Source organism: Polypterus senegalus, chromosome 13 (genome assembly GCF_016835505.1).
Source record: "Polypterus senegalus isolate Bchr_013 chromosome 13, ASM1683550v1, whole genome shotgun sequence".
Classification (NCBI taxonomy): domain Eukaryota; kingdom Metazoa; phylum Chordata; class Cladistia; order Polypteriformes; family Polypteridae; genus Polypterus; species Polypterus senegalus.
The window spans coordinates 66,419,838-66,437,140 of NC_053166.1; the positions used below are offsets into that span (position 1 = coordinate 66,419,838).

Here is a 17,303-nt window from a genome sequence, read left to right on the forward strand (position 1 = left end):
AGAAAGAGACAGTGAGAACAAAGTTAAAGTAGGGACAAAGCAGTCAATGTTTCCATAGGACACCAGGTAGCAAACAACCTGGTTATGGGGCCCGTGATGTCTGATTATACGCAAAAGAACAGAGTAAGGACTTAGTGGGTTGGCAGCAAGTTGGAACACCTTCTAGCTGATGGAGGACATGGCTTTTAATTGTCTGCATATTTGACTGAAGACACAGAAATGCTTCTTATACCTGAACCAAAATCCTCTTTTTAACTGTATTGCTCAAATGCCAAAAAATATTATGCCTGCACTTTAGCTGAACCTCTTCTTTCTTATTTAATAAAATGGTTTAAACAGACTGGGCTTGGGACTTGCCAGGAAAACTGTCTGGAAGTTGGCCGAATGTGAATCATAGAAGTATATCCCCTCCTACACGCCCTCTAAAACCACCGATTGGCTAGGCAAATCCTGTGAATAGCCCAGTCTATTTGCACAACAATCACTACACGAGTTGCTGCTATAATGTCGGGTAAAAAAATCGAACAGCGAATCAACAACAAATTTCTTGCAAAATTAAACAAAACAGCCACAGACACTTATGAAATGATAAAAACAGTGTACGATGATAACAGTTTGTCTCGCACACAAATTTTTGAGTGGCACAAACATTCCAAGGAAGGACAAGAAAATGTGGAAGATATTCAATGCACAGGTCACCCACGCTCGTCTAGGATGGATGAAAACATCAAAACGGTGAATCATATTGTTCGAAACGATCGTACTGCTTTTTCCGTAAAGCAGTTTTTGACTGACAAAAACATTCCTGTCCTCGATTATCCTCCCTATTTGCCCGATTTAGTTCCCTGTGATTTTCACTTGTTCCCAAAAGTCAAAAGTGACCTGAAGGGAACACATTTTTCTTCAGTGGATGAAGTGAAGACAGAAACAGCAAGCCTGTTGAAGTGCCTTAAGCAAGAACACTTCCAGTACAGCACTGTTTCAATAAATGACAGATACATATGGAGCGGTGTAGAGATCGGGAGGGGGAAGGTGACAATATTTAGAATGCTGTAGTTCATCAATAAATCATTTTTTTTTACCAATACAGTTATTTTTGTGTCTCACCTCGTGTATGTATATATACATATATACAGTGTATATGTATTGTGGCGAGTGACTGGGGCTGTTACCCAGCAGGGACGCCCAGGAGGACCGGAGGAGGGCTTGCGCCTACTCCAGACCACAAGGGGGTGACCGCCCTGGTGGCTTTGGGGACCATGGGTGCAGAGCTTGGAAGCTCAACCCTGTAGGGGCCCGTGGTCACCTCCAGGGGGCGCCCCGATGCCTTGGGAGCCCAGGACCTCAGCTCAGGAAGAGCAGGGACACCCGGAGTGCTTCCAGGGATGCAGCCGGCACTTCTGCCACACTGGGGCGTGTCGGTGGAAGATTGCCGATAAACACCTGGAGCACATCCGGGTGATTATAAAAGGGGACGTCTCCGTTCATTCAGGGCTGGAGTCGGGTAAGGAGAAGGGCAGAGCTCAGGAGGAGAGGCAAGGAGGCAACCTGAAGAGAGAAGGAGGCAGTGTGAGGCCTGGACTTTGGGGATATTTTCTGGTTTGTGTTGCACATTTGTAAATAGTGGATTGTAAAATAAACGTGTGGTGGTGCTTTAACCATGTCTACCTGTTTGTGGCCGGGGCTCGTTCCGCAATATATATATATATTCTGGCAGGCGGCTGGAGCCTATGCCCAGCCCGGGACGCCCTTGCTGCATATCTTCCGGGGGAGCAAGGATGGGAAACCCAGTATCTCCCCCGGACACTAGATGGCAGCCTCCCTGGGTTACAGCGGTGTCTCTGACTCCCACAGGGCTTCATGGGGGCTGAAGTGTTGTGCAGCCCCAGAGGGTGCTGCAGCTGGAATCGGGTGGAACAGGACGAAGCTCGGAGGAGAGGAGTGGAGGCGGCAATGAGAGGACAGGATTTTGAGAGGCCTGGACTGAGGGTGTGTGGTGCAGGGGCACTGGGTTGTTTTTGTAAATATTGTAAATAAATGTGTGGTGGTGTTTGAACCATTGGTGTCTGCCTGTCTGTGTCGAGGCTGATCTACCACAATATATATATATATATATATATATATATATATATATATATATATATATATATATATACATATATATATATATATATATAGAGAGAGAGAGAGAGAGAGAGAGTCAAGAGAGAGAAGAAAGCACATGTGTTCTTTGACTTTCTAAAAAACACACAGTTAAAACATGCTTATCATGTACTGGCTATAAAAAGAAGTAGTCATGTTTGATATGTGTGATATTTTAATGAAGAGAAACTTACTGAAAATTAAAATGAAACAGGAATGATTTGTTTTTAGACATGTTGAAATAAAATTAAACTATTTTCTTCTTAATTTAAAATGTGCCTCGAAGTTAATTACATTGTATATTCTGCATCAAATAATCATGAAAGCATTCATAATTCATTCCTGTTTTATGAGCTACAAGACCCTGCCAAAAGGTTGCTTACAATGGATTCTCTTAAATTCTACTTAAAAGAGATAAATAAATAAACTTGTTTACCTGTATTTGAATCTAATGTGAATTTTCCTTCTTCATTGCCAGAGATGATATTATAGAAGATAATCACATTTGGTGTGGCATCATTAATCTGAGCAGATACACGCAAGACTTCGGACCCTATAGCTGAACCTTCTAGAACTGAAGTGAAATATTCACTGTGCTGGAACACTGGCACATAATCACTGAGGCTCACAACATTCACAGTTATCTTCGCCACGGAAGACAGGTGATGAGGTAGACCTCGGTCTGTTGCCTGAATCTTCAGTTCAAAAACCGATGTTGTTGCATCTGATAATGTCTTCTCTAATCTCAGAATTCCAGAAGATTCATCAACTGAAAAGAAGTTGTTGGCTGAATCCACAAGAGAATACATTACTTCTGAATTTATACCTTCAAGAACAAAGAAACACAAAAGAAACTGTATTATTAAAATTTTAAAATGTACATTTTTTAAGAAATCAAAAACACATTTAGCAAGGTAGAGTAATAAATGCTATTTGCAATTTTTTCAGCCATCCATCCATTTACTAAACCCACTTAATCCTGTTTTCTTTTTAAAATAAACTAATGAGACTGAGAAACAGTGACACTTAAATTGTAAGGATGAATAGATTATATTTCCTCTACTGTTCTTTTTTTGTTACTTGTAAAGCTGTGCAGGTTGAGGGATAATGTGAAATTATTTGATAATGAATCTGTGAATATATCCTGCCTTAGACTGGTGCTGCACTATGAAAAGGGACTTTGAATTTAAATTAAGCAGGTTACAAAATATATAGATGGGTGTATTCTGTTAACACCTGTTTTCAGTTATAAGTAAGATCAGACAAGTGTGTTAAAATATTACTAATGAATCCTTACTACTGAGGATGGTGAAAAGTAATGTTAGCAGATGAACACCATATACTGTAAGGGTTAATGTTACATTCCATGTCATTCAAACTAAAACACATTTTTCATTAGAACTGTAGCTCACTGTATTTGCTGAGGGAGAAAGTGGTTTTCTATTTCAGTTATGCACCTGAAAACAAAGTAAATGATGGGAGCTTTGTTCTTTGTATGCCAAAAGCTTGCAGATAGATAATCCTTGATGTAAATGAAGTGCTCTCTGCATTGTTCTATTACAAACAGTACCTTGTTCTCCAACTATCTCTCTGCCAACACTAGGCATTGGAAGAGCAAACCATTCATATACAGCTTCCTGGCACAGATAATAAAATATCTGTGGTTCCAAAAAAAAAATTAAACCGTTTTGCATTGGCATAAGATTCCAAATGTCTAAATCTCATGCCAATACCCTCCTTCCTACCAAGACAGAATTGAATACTCCAACCAAAATAATAGTTTTTATATGTTATTTACCCCCATGTGGTTTGTAATGGTGGCTGAGCAAACTTTTTAATCTTAAATTTTCATGTAAAACAAAGACAACAAACTTTCTGATAGAATGGGCATCTATGGAGGCAAATGCTGGACCACAGCAAACAATATAAAAATGCTCATGAAAACAATTTTGCGTTAATCGTGTTGCATAATCTACACATGAAGTCATCCAGTCATATGCTCACAATGGGCAAAACACATGTATTTTTTTTGCAAAACTTTCTGGAATATCAGAGCAATACTGGATGACTTGATTTTTATACATTTAATTACATGCTTTTATTGCTACTGAAAGTGCTTAGACATCACCACCAATGTGTAGCACCCACCTGGATGATGTAATGGGTGCCATTGCTGTAACAGTAAGCTCACCACACATTAGGTGGTGATTGGGTGAGAGAGATAGCCACTTTTGAAACAGGGGTGATTAGGGGACCAGAATGGACAGGGCACTGATAGGCAGTTTAGCCAGGACATCGGGATAAATCCTACTCTTTTTAAAAGATGCCCATTACAGACTACAGTCAGGACATCAATTTTACATCTCATCCGAAGGATATTTACAGCACAGTGCCACTGGGGCATTAAGATCTACATACAGACCACAAAGGGTAAGTGCCCCCCACTGGCCTCACATACAGTTCTTCTTCCAGCAGCAACGCAAGGTTTTCCCATATAGTCCCCAATCCAAATTCTGGCTGGGCTTGAACACACGTAGCTTCTGGTGGATGACCTTTTCTGAAGCGTAGGTGGAATGGCTGCCGACATAACTCATGTGATACAAGTAATATGAGATTTTTATTTGGGCGGACATAGCATTGTTTGCTGTTGACCATTGTTGGTCTCCATAAATGCCCATTCTATCAGAAAGTTTGTTATCTTTGTTTTCCATGACCACATGATATTAAACATTTTTCTCAGTCATCTCTACAAACAACATGGGGTTTGTGACATATTAATAAAATATATATTTTAAGCAGAGTATTTATTGAATACACTTACCTCTAATTACTTCAGCTAAAACTGAACTCTCTCTCTCTCTCTGTCTCTGTCTTTTTATTTAGGCACGTTTATATTTACAATATGTATATTTGTTTCAGTTTGAACATATAGAAACAAAGTCAACAAAGTAAATTGTTTCAATTTATATTCAATAGTGAAGCTCAAGCCATGTCTGTGTGATTTATAAAATGAAAATAGATGACATTACTTAACTGAACAAAAGGGATTTGCTACCTGATCTGAAATGCTTGCAAAGCAAGTTCAATGAGCCACATTACTCTATTACCATGAAAAAAGTTGCTAGGATGTTATAGTCTACTTATAGACTATGATCAATAAGCTCACAAAAGTATAGGTAGAACAGTGGAGCTAAGATCAAGTCTCAAGACCAAGGGTGCAGCAATGAGACCTGTTGCATAGCCTGTATATGAACGTCAATGTGTCTGTGTTCATGTATGCTTTTAAAAGTTGAAATGTGCAGTTAGACATTTTATCAATCAAATAAGGCATAGCTGCAAACTTACTTAAATTCAAACCTCTTGAATAATTATAGAAATAGTTTATTTTTAATAAAATTGTACCAAGAACACTTTATGGTATTTCTTGTTTGATGCTGAAAAATAGGTGCAGAGAAAAGGAATTGATATTTGCAAATTCACTACCTTGTGTAACTTGTTAAGGTAATCAGTTACACAGTTTTCCACTGTTATGGCGAAACAACATTTGGTTATGTTTCAGTCCTTGACATATTTGCAATATGTAATTAGTGTTTAAAGAAATGTATTTCTGCATCATAGACTCCCCACTATTTTTCAGTAAAAAATAAACTTTTTCCCCTTCTGATAAACCTTTCATGCATCTACACTTTCATCTGTACTTAATATGTCCATTCTCAGGCAAAAAAGAGTCACCTGTCTAACACATAGTTTTTTAACGATTTACTGGGTTATTGCTCATTATCTCATTTCTTTATTGCAGCAAAGCGTCAAACAAAATGACACCTTTTATCGGTACATCCATAATGGCTAACACGGTACAACACCCTAGTACTGCAGCAAGACAAATCATGTACTGTAATGAAGGCAAAAATAATCACAGCTCAGTGAATTCTTTTAAATGGATACCATTATCTTGTATTCATGCAGTTTAAGAATTGAGAATGAAAAACAGATAATGAGCAGAAATGTGAAGATAGATAGATAGATAGATAGATAGATAGATAGATAGATAGATAGATAGATAGATAGATACTATTTAATAAAAGTTGTCAAGAATTCTGATAGATAGATAGATAGATAGATAGATAGATAGATAGATAGATAGATAGATAGATAGATAGATAGATAGATAGATAGATAGATAGATAGATAGATGTACTTTTCTATGGGAAATTAGAACTTCACTGAAGCACAAAAGAAAGATAGAGAAATAATATTATTTAATAATAATATTATTTACTATATAAATAATATTTATATATATAAATAATAAAACAAACAACAACCCCCTAAACACACATAAGAATTTCTGGATTGGATACTGAAGAACTGGTCAGACCTGTCCAGATATTTATTTGAAGTTACTAACATTTGAATAAAGCAGGTCCGATATACATTAGCAAATTATCAAATAATAACATACAGCACATCATTGTCATGTGCAGAGGTTAGGTTTCTTGGACCTCTGTACTGTAAATGGCTAAGAAACCCAGAAAAATCGAGCTATTCCTTGATCCTGCAATCCTTTAAAAAAATTAGTTAACTCAGGTTGTCTTACAGCCGCAAAAATTAATTAAACTGGTAAATGAATTTAGTCTTTAAATGTCTAGCATTTGGGACTTCTCTGTGAAAATCTAAAATGAGCTAGTACAACAGCAAAAGTAATTGCACATATTTATCCTGAAAATATTTAGAGGAGTACTTAAAAGTGGAGTGGAATAACAAAGCATTGCACGGAGAGTATAATAAAGCATTCAAGCACACATACTGTACATCCAGAAGCCTTAGCTACAGCAGGACTAAGTAAATGTGTTCCCCATAACTGGGCTGGTTGATATCTTTTTTGGTGAGAATTTGGTATTAATGGAGGTGGAAGGGTTTCGGTTTGGCTTTTTTCTATGATATGCAGTTCACAGATATGGCAACTGAGGAGTAACTTGGAGTATTATGGTGACACCGAAGATTACCTGGCATTTCAAGAACTGCTCCATCCTGTCTATTGAGGATGTCAGATTTAACTAACTTGCTTTTTCTTCTTGTTATCTTGATTCCTCCCACCAACCTTTTAGTTATTTCTTTTTTCTCCTTAATTTTTTTCTTTAGTAATTATCCAACTTTCTTTCCTTGCAGAGACATCATGGTCTATTTTCTTCCTCCTGTTCAAGTTTAGCACAGACTACTTTTAATATGGAACAGCCATGTTAAAATTAACATTGGATTCGCTTCTGGGGTCATAGATGGTCCCCCAATGAAATTAGATTGTATTTTAAAGTGCTCTCTAATGGGTCATATTGCTGAGCTCTGAGACTGTACTGAAGGACCAGACATTTAGGATTGTCCCTGGCCTAACTATTTGTGCCACTAAACACTGTGAATCTTTTTATGTAAACCCATTCTGTCACCCAGTGATTTGGATTCCCAAAATTGCCTTTCAAGTTGGATCATTCATTACTCTCTTTTGGAAGCAGCCTTCTAAAGCCAATTACCAGCCTGTCCCTTCCATGGTCATCATCTTTTATCTTAACATACTTTGGATAGATATTTCTATATATTCATCTTTTACTAAGCCATATCTTGCATTCACAATGAATACTTCCAATAAATATTTGGAGTATTCACAATATACTATCATGAAATGTTTTATATTCCAAAATAAATCTGTACATGCAAAATTTAAATGACATGCATAAGATTCAAAAATATTATCATTTGTGTTTCCAGAACATTACAAATGTCATAGAAAATCAGTAATCCAATCAGATAATACAGTTGTGTCAAGTAAGAATGCTATTCATAGAGTATAACATCCCAGTAATTTTATTTCACCGTAATATGAAAACAGGGGTGTGGTTCATTGAATTTATTTCAGTCAACGTTCAAATCTTCTTGCAAATCCCTTTTGTTCAGTTATTTGATGTCAGCTATTGTCACTTTCTGCTCTTCCAGTTTACACAAGCCTTGCCCTAAAATGAATTCCATGTGGTTTTACTGTTCTTCCTTCACAACACACCTGAATATATTGCACACACCCCAACCTGAAATACACTTTAAATAAGTAAAGACTCAGCAAAGAGACAGGGATATTTCTTGTGTCAACACTGAGCACATTTTGGCAGAAAAGTACTCGGGGTGTGTAGACAGGCCACCCAGCCGTTTATTATGAGAAAATAAGAGTCTTGCAGAGTAGTTTTGTTGTTTCATAAAGGAAAGAATATCATGATTCTCAGTATCGTTATCTGTTCAGAACTGTCTGTAAAAATTCTGATGAAGAAGTCTTGTGCATAACACAGAGAATGTTCATAAGGATGGTTAAAAGTTAACATGGGGCAGCACGGTGGTGCAGTGGTAGTGCTGCTGCCTCGCAGTTAGGAGACCCGGGTTCGCTTCCCGGGTCCTCCCTGCGTGGAGTTTGCATGTTCTCCCGTGTCTGCGTGGGTTTCCTCCGGGCGCTCCGGTTTCCTCCCACAATCCAAAGACATGCAGGTTAGGTGGATTGGCGATTCTAAATTGGGCCTAGTGTGTGCTTGGTGTGTGGGTGTGTTTGTGTGTGTCCTGCGGTGGGTTGGCACCCTGCCCAGGATTGGTTCCTGCCTTGTGCCCTGTGTTGGCTGGGATTGGCTCCAGCAGACCCCCGTGACCCTGTATTCGGATTCAGCGGGTTAGAAAATGGATGGATGGATGAAAGTTAACATGATGTTTCCCATCTCGGAATACCTACAAAGATAAGCTGGTGTAGTCATTCCCTTTAGTTATATATTGAATTATTCTATAAAAGATGAGAAACATAACATGACTAAATATGCAGTTACAATTTGATAAGTTTTAATAAGTCTTAACACTGTCACATTTTCCATCTATCCTCTTAACTTACGTAACATTGAGCAGCAACAAGGGGCACAATACCAACAATTACCATATAGAAGGTGTAAACTGGTACTTTCTTGTGCCAGTTTAGAGTTAATAGTCCCATAACAGTGTTTCTTTAGTTGTAGAAGCAAACTCTGATTCCCATGTTAAAATAAGCCCAAGTAATATTTCATATGAAGAACAACTTTATGTGGTGCTGTCTTATCATTTTGCTCATGGTGTCGGGTGGAGACAGAGTTTTAAGTGTGTATGTGGTAACCTTTTTTATAGGATTGTGTTTTCTTTGTTAAATTAATACAATAAATAAAAAAATAACACAAACACAAAGAGAACATACAGACTCCATTAAAAAGGGGGAACACAAACACCCTGTATCAATCCATGGTCCGGAGACATTTTTCCAATTGAGATTAGAATAGGTTACATAAATTACTTAATGGGACTAATTTATTGTTTGCATTCACTAAAAACATTTCACACTTTATTAAAATAACAGTTTATTAACATTAAAGAGTCAAAAAATTCTGTTATATTTAATGAATCAGTTAACTCTATTGTATCTTCCCTAAAATCAGTAAACAGTAGCAAAGATAGTGCATCGTGGTGTTGTGAGGTTATCAAATCCAATCACTAGAACTGTGTGTTCAAAGATGGTAAGTTCTTTAACTAAATTTCTATCAAGAAACTAATATCTCCTGCTGTAGTAGATCTATTGTTTGCTATTTTTAAATATATTACACTGCCTTTATTGTTGTTGATTTGCTTCCAGTTGATTGATTCAAGGACACTGTGCGTTTCACTGTGCTCTCCATAGATGATGACTGACATTCTCTTACTTCTCTTTATAAAATATATGATATATACATTTCCAATACAGTGTTAAATGACAAGCATTCCTGTTTGTCAACAACAGTATTATTCAACAAAGCAAAAAAGTGAGAAAGGTGACATGGGGTGAGCCAGAATTAGTTTAAAGGTATGAACAATTGTCATGTTACCCTTTTTTCACTTTTAGTATTTCTGCAGGTTCCCTGCAATAGACTGGTACCACATCCAAGGTTCAGCTTTCTACCTGCTGCCACCAAGACACACTTTAGCCCTGGAGACCCTGGAATGGATTAAGCAGATTTGAAAATGTGAATTTTATATATTATACAGAAGGGAGGTCCTTAGTCATTAGGCAGTGTTCCATTGTTATTACATCCCATTGCATTTCTTTAGCTTTGCTAAGATGCTAGCTTTCTGTGGTTATGACCCTGGATTTAACATTTTTCATTCTGTTTCTGCTGTTACATTTTTCCTATAGTGTCACTCAGTAACATTTATGGCCTTGTGCTAATATTTGACATGACCTTTTCTTTCTCCTTTTGTACTGTTCTTCAACATTTTGTTGAAGTAATTAATTTATTTAATTTGTTTTCATGCTTAGCAGAGCACATATTGAGTTTAACCCGAAGCATGCTTCTGCTTTTTGACTCCCAACTGCAAATCAAGAAAGAGACTCACCTGGCTAAACAACTCATTTATTCCACCAAGAGGCTTATTATTTGTGAATGCCACACAGGCTGGACTGGCATCCTGACAAGAGAAGGGGGTGGTTCCTTACCCAGACAGGACACTCCACGCAGACAGATGGGCATCCCAACCAAGAGGAAAAAAGGAGCCAGATCCAAAAGTTACAGTCTGAGGAAATGGATGGACAACCCACCGGAAGTGGAAGATATTGCTGGTGGCTTTTTATTCCCCAAAAACAGGAGATGGTAGCAGCCCTCCATATCGGCACCCATTTGGGAACCAGTAGGGAATGCTGGGAGATGTAGTCCAGCAATACAGCCCTGCTGGGGACCATGGGTGCCACAAGGGGGCGCTGTCTGAAGTACTTCCTTCGGGCAGTGGCACTGGCACCGGAAGTACTCATGGGTCCCTAATTAAAGGGATCGCACTTCCTTGTCCAGGTGAGTCGGAGCTGGGAGGACATGGAGTAACACTCAACTGGAGGAGGGCAGTGCGGTGGTGAGAGGACGTGTGGCTAGAGAAACCTGTGCTTTTGTTAACTTGTGAAGGTATTGTGTATTTTGGATGAATAAACCATCTGTTATTTGAACCAGGGACTCTGTGTGTGTTCATGTCAGGGTATGGGGCATGCTGATCACATAATGCCCCGGTTTCCATCAAATATTGTACGCTTTTAGCCCTGAAGACATTACAGTACTATCTAGAGCAGATACCTTCTCTAATTCCATTAACTCATATTACCAAAGACAATCTCAGGGTATGGCCATATATACTCAATTAAAACAATAATGTCTAAGCAAAAGTTAATTAGTTAAATATTCTGACTTTTCTGAGTCAAAGTAGATGCTAAAGAAGTGTGATTTATTTCTAGAGAAATACTGGATCAAATTTTGCTTTAGAAGTATTTGAACTAATATAAATACACTGTATCATTAAGGTGGCATCTTAAAATGGTGCACTAAACAACAGGAAATGTTACATTTGAAGTGAAACAATGTTTTATAATAAGGAAGAAAACATTTACACTGCATTGTCCTTCCTTCTTAATACTGACCTGCCTGCTTTATTTGAAAGTAGGTATAAAGATGTTATAATTTGGTTTTGTTACTGATTACATAGTAGAATTTTGTACTTAAATTGGAAATTTTTGTGGTTGAGGATTCTGTTCCAGTTATTTTGTGTTCAGTATTCTTAATGGTTTATATGCTGTGTTTTATTTTTACAACATCTTAAATGTCAATTTAGGTCCTTAATCGCTGCCACTTTGAGTTCCTCTAATTAGGTTAGCTTCCCTGCATTTCTTTTAGGATTAAAAGTTAAGACGGAAGTAAAAAATTTAGGGGTAACCGTTGACTGTAATCTGAATTTTAAATCGCATATTCATCAGACCACTAGGACAGCATTTTTTCACTTAAGAAACATAGCTAAAGTTAGACCTCTTATATCATTGAAAGATGCTGAGAAATTAATTCACGCTTTTGTTTTCAGTAGACTAGATTACTGTAACGCACTCCTCTCAGGACTACCCAAAAAAGACATAAATCATTTGCAACGAGTGCAGAATGCAGCTGCTAGAATCCTAACTGGGAAAAGAAAATCCGAACACATTTCTCCAGTTTTGATGTCACTACACTGGTTGCCTGTGTCATTCAGGATTAACTTTAAAATACTGCTTATGGTTTATAAAGCCTTAAATAATCTCGCTCCATTTTATATATCGGAATGTCTGACACCCTATATCCCAAATCGTAACCTTAGATCTTCAAATGAGTGTCTCCTTAGAATTCCAAAAGCTAAACTTAAAAGAAGTGGTGAGGCGGGCGGCCTTCTGCTGTTATGCACCCAAAATCTGGAATAGCCTGCCAATAGGAATTCGCCAGGCAAATACAGTAGAGCACTTTAAAACACTGCTGAAAACACATTACTTTAACATGGCCTTCTAATAACTTCACTTTAACTTAATACTGATACTCTGTATGTTCAATTCTTCATAATAACTATTCACAGTGGCTCCAAAATCCATACTGACCCCTACTCTCTCTTCTGTTTCTTTTTCCGGTTTCTTTGTGGCGGCCTGCGCCACCACAACCTACTCAAAGCATCATGATGCTCCAACATTGATGGACTGAAAGCCAGAAGTCTACGTGACCATCATCATCAGGTCCTTCCATGAAAACCCTAAATACAAAGAGGACTGTTTGATTTATGTTAGGTAGATTGCCCAGAGGGGACTGGGCGGTCTCTTGGTCTGGAACCCCTACAGATTTTATTTTTTTTCTCCAGCCTTTGGAGTTTTTTTTGTTTTTTCTGTCCACCCTAGCCATCGGACCTTACTCTTATTCTATGTTAATTAATGTTGACTTATGTTTATCTTTTATTGTGTCTTCTATTTCTCTATTCATTTTGTAAAGCACTTTGAGCTACATTTTTTTGTATGAATATATGCTATATAAATAAATGTTGATTGATTGATTTGGGCGTGGCCATTAGGTCATGACCAACTCATAATTGACGCAACAGGATAAGAGGACGGCTAGGGGTTTGTTTAATTATCTGATTGGCGGATACCATCTCTCTAACAAAAAACTTTACATATATCATGTGTTTCATTCGGTTTTGACTTCCTGCTATTTCTTTCAACATTGATTTTTGACTCATGTCTTGGCTATACCATCTATTAGTATTTTTAAGCACATCTCCTGGTTCTGTTTTAAAACTTTACCTGTCAGTTCACTGTTAGGGCAACAGGGAAATAATGGAAAGTGCTGAAGCAGTGTAGCACACTCATAGATAAATAGTGCTGTATCCTAATTCATAAACGTCAAGGGGTATTAGTAGGAAGCAAGAAGCAATTAGTTAATCCTTAAACATTTTTAAACAGAAACAAAGACAATTAAAAAGAAAAGAAGAAACAAAAAACATATATGTGTAGAACTCTCACTATAGCAGGCTTTGTTCATCTGGATTCTCCTTTGAAAGGCAGGACTGACATCTGTATAATATAATGTTAGAAGACAATTAAATAAAATTTCCATTGGTGACTGCAGACAAAGGAAATATACACTGGACAGAGCTGTGCTGCAGCATTACTGCAAATATCCACTAAATAAACACCCAATGCATTGTCCAGAGGCCGACAGATTGCTATGTTCTGCAATTACTGCATTCTAAAATAGTTTGGAATTTTAAGTATGATAAACTGAAATTAGCACTACAAATGGCAACATAGGCAGATTGAAACAAGAGACATTCATCAGAAGCTGCCAAAACCTGCAACTTGTCCAGACTAATTTTGGGTGGAGCTTGGTTTTCTTGGAGAAAGTTTCTTGACGTTTGAAATCATTTTAAATAATTAAAGTACATTACACCTACTTATGTACCAACCACATGAAGACATGTTGTCATTTGAATAAGTGTAATTGAATGACTAGCTGTTGACTTAAATAATCTGGGATAAGACTAAAATTTTACCTAACATTCCAGGATCCTGAGACAAGTGAATTCTGTAAGTTTTCTCCACAGTTACAACACTCTAAATAAAAAAAAATATTGAAGGGAACGTGGAAGACAGCCAATCTTTCACAGACAACTTATGTCTCTGGTTATCTGAGCAATATGATGAGATTCCCCTATGTTGTCCTCAGACAAGATAAAAGGATGAGGTTGGGCCTGTCTGTCTGATGAATGTTTTATTATCTGCAGGCATATGCAGAAGGAGAAGATGAAAATTATGCCATGCAGTGCATGAAATGACAGTTACGGTTGCAGCCTTAAATATTAAAACCCTGATTTTGACTAAATATACAGCCTTCTACCTACCTTTGCTTTATACTACTAAACAATGGTGTAGATGCTGAAACTTCAGATTATAATACTAAACCTCAATAAAGTGAATCCTAGCAAGTTGTTTAATATTTCTAGTGTTGTCCATACTATAATCTGTGCAGAGTGGAGCAACCATTTGCATCTGGAAACTAAAAGGCATGTCCTACTCTGACAGACTCAGGACATGGAACCTTTTTAGTCTTGGGTAGAGGAGGTTGCATGGGGATGTAATAAAGCTATTCAAAGCTCATGCAAAAGTTTTGCAAAAGTTGATCTAGCAGAATTCTTTGAATGAAAGTAAAATATGTATTCAAGGACATTGATGGAAATTAAGGAAAAGTGCATATAAGATAAGGTCAGAAAGTACTTCAAAATAAAGGGACAAATAAAGTTCTATCTATCTATCTATCTATCTATCTATCTATCTATCTATCTATCTATCTATCTATCTATCTATCTATCTATCTATCTATCTATCTATCTATCTATCGGAATTCTTGACAACTTTTATTAAATAGTATTGGGATTCGATAATGGGTAAACATGGATATTAGATAACCAAAGTGGTTTCATTTTTCAGCCCTGTTAAGTTCTTGTATTTCAGGCATACCATTTTTGCCACATTTATCCCTTTCAGAGATCATTTCATCTCTTCTTCTTCTTTCGGCTGCTCTCATCAGGGGTTGCCACAGCTGATCATCTGTCCGCATCCTATGAATATAAAATCCAATGTCTGTCTGTTTGTCCGCTTTTCATCAGAGAACTACTTAAATGATTTAGATCGGGTTTTTTTTGTATAATTTGCTTGAACATTCCAGATGATTTTGCAACCTCTGTCACTGCACTAAGTATCATAGTTTGCTTGTGGTATCGATTTATTTGCACAAATCTGAAAGAGACGCAGTAGGCCGAGGGGAGGGGGCGGGGTCCTCCTCACTTACGTGTCAGCTTCGGGGTATATCTTACATCCGCTTAGCTACCAAGCGAGAGAACTACTTAAAGGATTTAGATTGGGGTTTTCTCTATAGTTTTCTTGAACATTATGGTTTTTGCCACTTCTCTCATTGCAGTAAGCATCATAGCTCACTTGCAGGAGTGATATATTTGCGCTAATCCAAGACGCTGGCTGCGGGCTGAGGGGAGTGGGAAGCGTGGCGTCAGGAATGGGGAGTCAGTCTACTTCTGCGTTTTGGAGAGAAATTTATGTCTGCTTAGCTAGCGATACCTTTTGTTTATTGATTTTTTAAGTTTGTCCTGTTTCACTACTATGTGGGAGGAGCTGTGGGGAGCAGCTAGTTAAATATATACAGTAGATGAGATTCTAGTTTATAATCTCTTTATTCCTTGGGTTTGTGTGCAATTTTTAAAATGTCTTTTGTCATTTCTGGTCAAAAGCCCATTAACATTTGTTCGATTTGTTGGCTATAAGATCAAAACTACTATGAAAATAATAATACCTATGTTTATGTGTTAAGCATAATGTAGAAAACATATCAATAATGAATCTATATTTAGATTTAATGTTACATTGTGAATAGAGAAAATAACATAAACAAATGGAAAATAAGTTATTACGTAATTCTAGCAGTTTTACTTACCAGCATCTGGGTCTTTAGCAAATAGTACAGCAATAGGAGTTTTCACTGTTGTGTTGTCGAAAACGCTGATTTCATAGTGATTGAAGGAGAACTTAGGTGCATTATCATTTATGTCCTGGATAACCAACATAATGTCTGCCTGGCAAGACCGTCCACCACCATCGGTTGATTTCACAAACAATTCGTATTCCATTTCCATTTCACGGTCTAAGATTTCCAGGGTGTGCAGATCTCCTATAAAAATCACAGACAAGACAAAATTACATTTTTAACAATTAAGGAAAACTAACAACATATGCTAATATTTATTAACTAGATAAAGTGTTTACAGTCTTGTTTTGAATCATGTGTAGCTTATAAGGCCAAACTACATTAAACAAGGAACATTTGATATATTCAAAATAACCACACCTAGAACTGCAAAAATGAAGAAAAGCTGTACAATAAAACAAGAAAAATATACAAAGTTATATTAACTATTTTGTTGCCCCCGAACTCCAATTTATCTTGTTGGGTTGGCTCATCTGCCTACCTACCAATATCCCATATATCATGGTTTAACTAGTTCTATGTCACAGGCTTTAGTTTCTTTTTTGTGTGTTTGTTTTGTTGTTTTATTTAATTCTTTTAGGTTATATTTTATAGAACATGTTTTTATTTGCTCTTTTTATATTATATTAATACAATTGCTTTAATAGAGATTAATTTCTCTTCTCAATTAAATTGCAAATACCTACTAAAGGAGGAGACTGTAAATACGCAATTAGAGCAAGTCCAATCTCTTGGTTCTCCTCCAGTGTAAAGTAAGTTAGAAAATATAACACACACATAATTTGACAACTTATTGTCTAAAAAAGTATACACGGTTAGGGCATTAATATGAAAGGCTTTAAGGGAGTAACTCATGCTGTATTTGTAGCTCCAATTTCTCTTTCAGCAGCCCTTTAAGCAGTCAGCATTTGCACTTTTTAATGTGCTGCACGTGGCAGCTGGCTAGACTTTCTAATTGTATTATTATGGGTATTTTACTTTCTCCTTAAATGTCTGATTGTTTTGAATTATGTGTGTTTTTGCTTTTAATTCATAGGTATTTGTGCTGAGTTTACATTTCACTTTATGTTAAAGCCTTTCTAAATACGCCTTAAAGTAGCACTGGTTTAGACAAGCCACTTGCAGCTCAAGATTAAAAGTTAAGCGGTCTAATGCGATTAATACTGGTTAATGGTAAGCTTTTTTACTTTAATTCTGCATGTGTGTGGTCAGGTTTTTGAAAATAAATCACTTACTAAATCTGCAACAATTTAAACCTCAGGAAAT

At 37.0% G+C, this 17,303-nt stretch overlaps 1 protein-coding gene across 2 annotated transcripts in view; it reads right to left on the reverse strand.

Moving 5' to 3' along the window:
- fat2 (FAT atypical cadherin 2) overlaps positions 1-17,303 on the reverse strand; it is a 183,669-nt gene that overhangs the window by 48,810 nt on the left and 117,556 nt on the right. For both annotated transcript variants that reach the window (XM_039773858.1, XM_039773859.1), the window contains exons 13-14: positions 15,987-16,220; positions 2,579-2,968 (exon numbers count right to left, since the gene is read on the reverse strand). In XM_039773858.1, the coding sequence (XP_039629792.1) occupies positions 2,579-2,968; positions 15,987-16,220 (624 nt within the window). The remainder of the gene's footprint in view (positions 1-2,578; positions 2,969-15,986; positions 16,221-17,303) is intronic.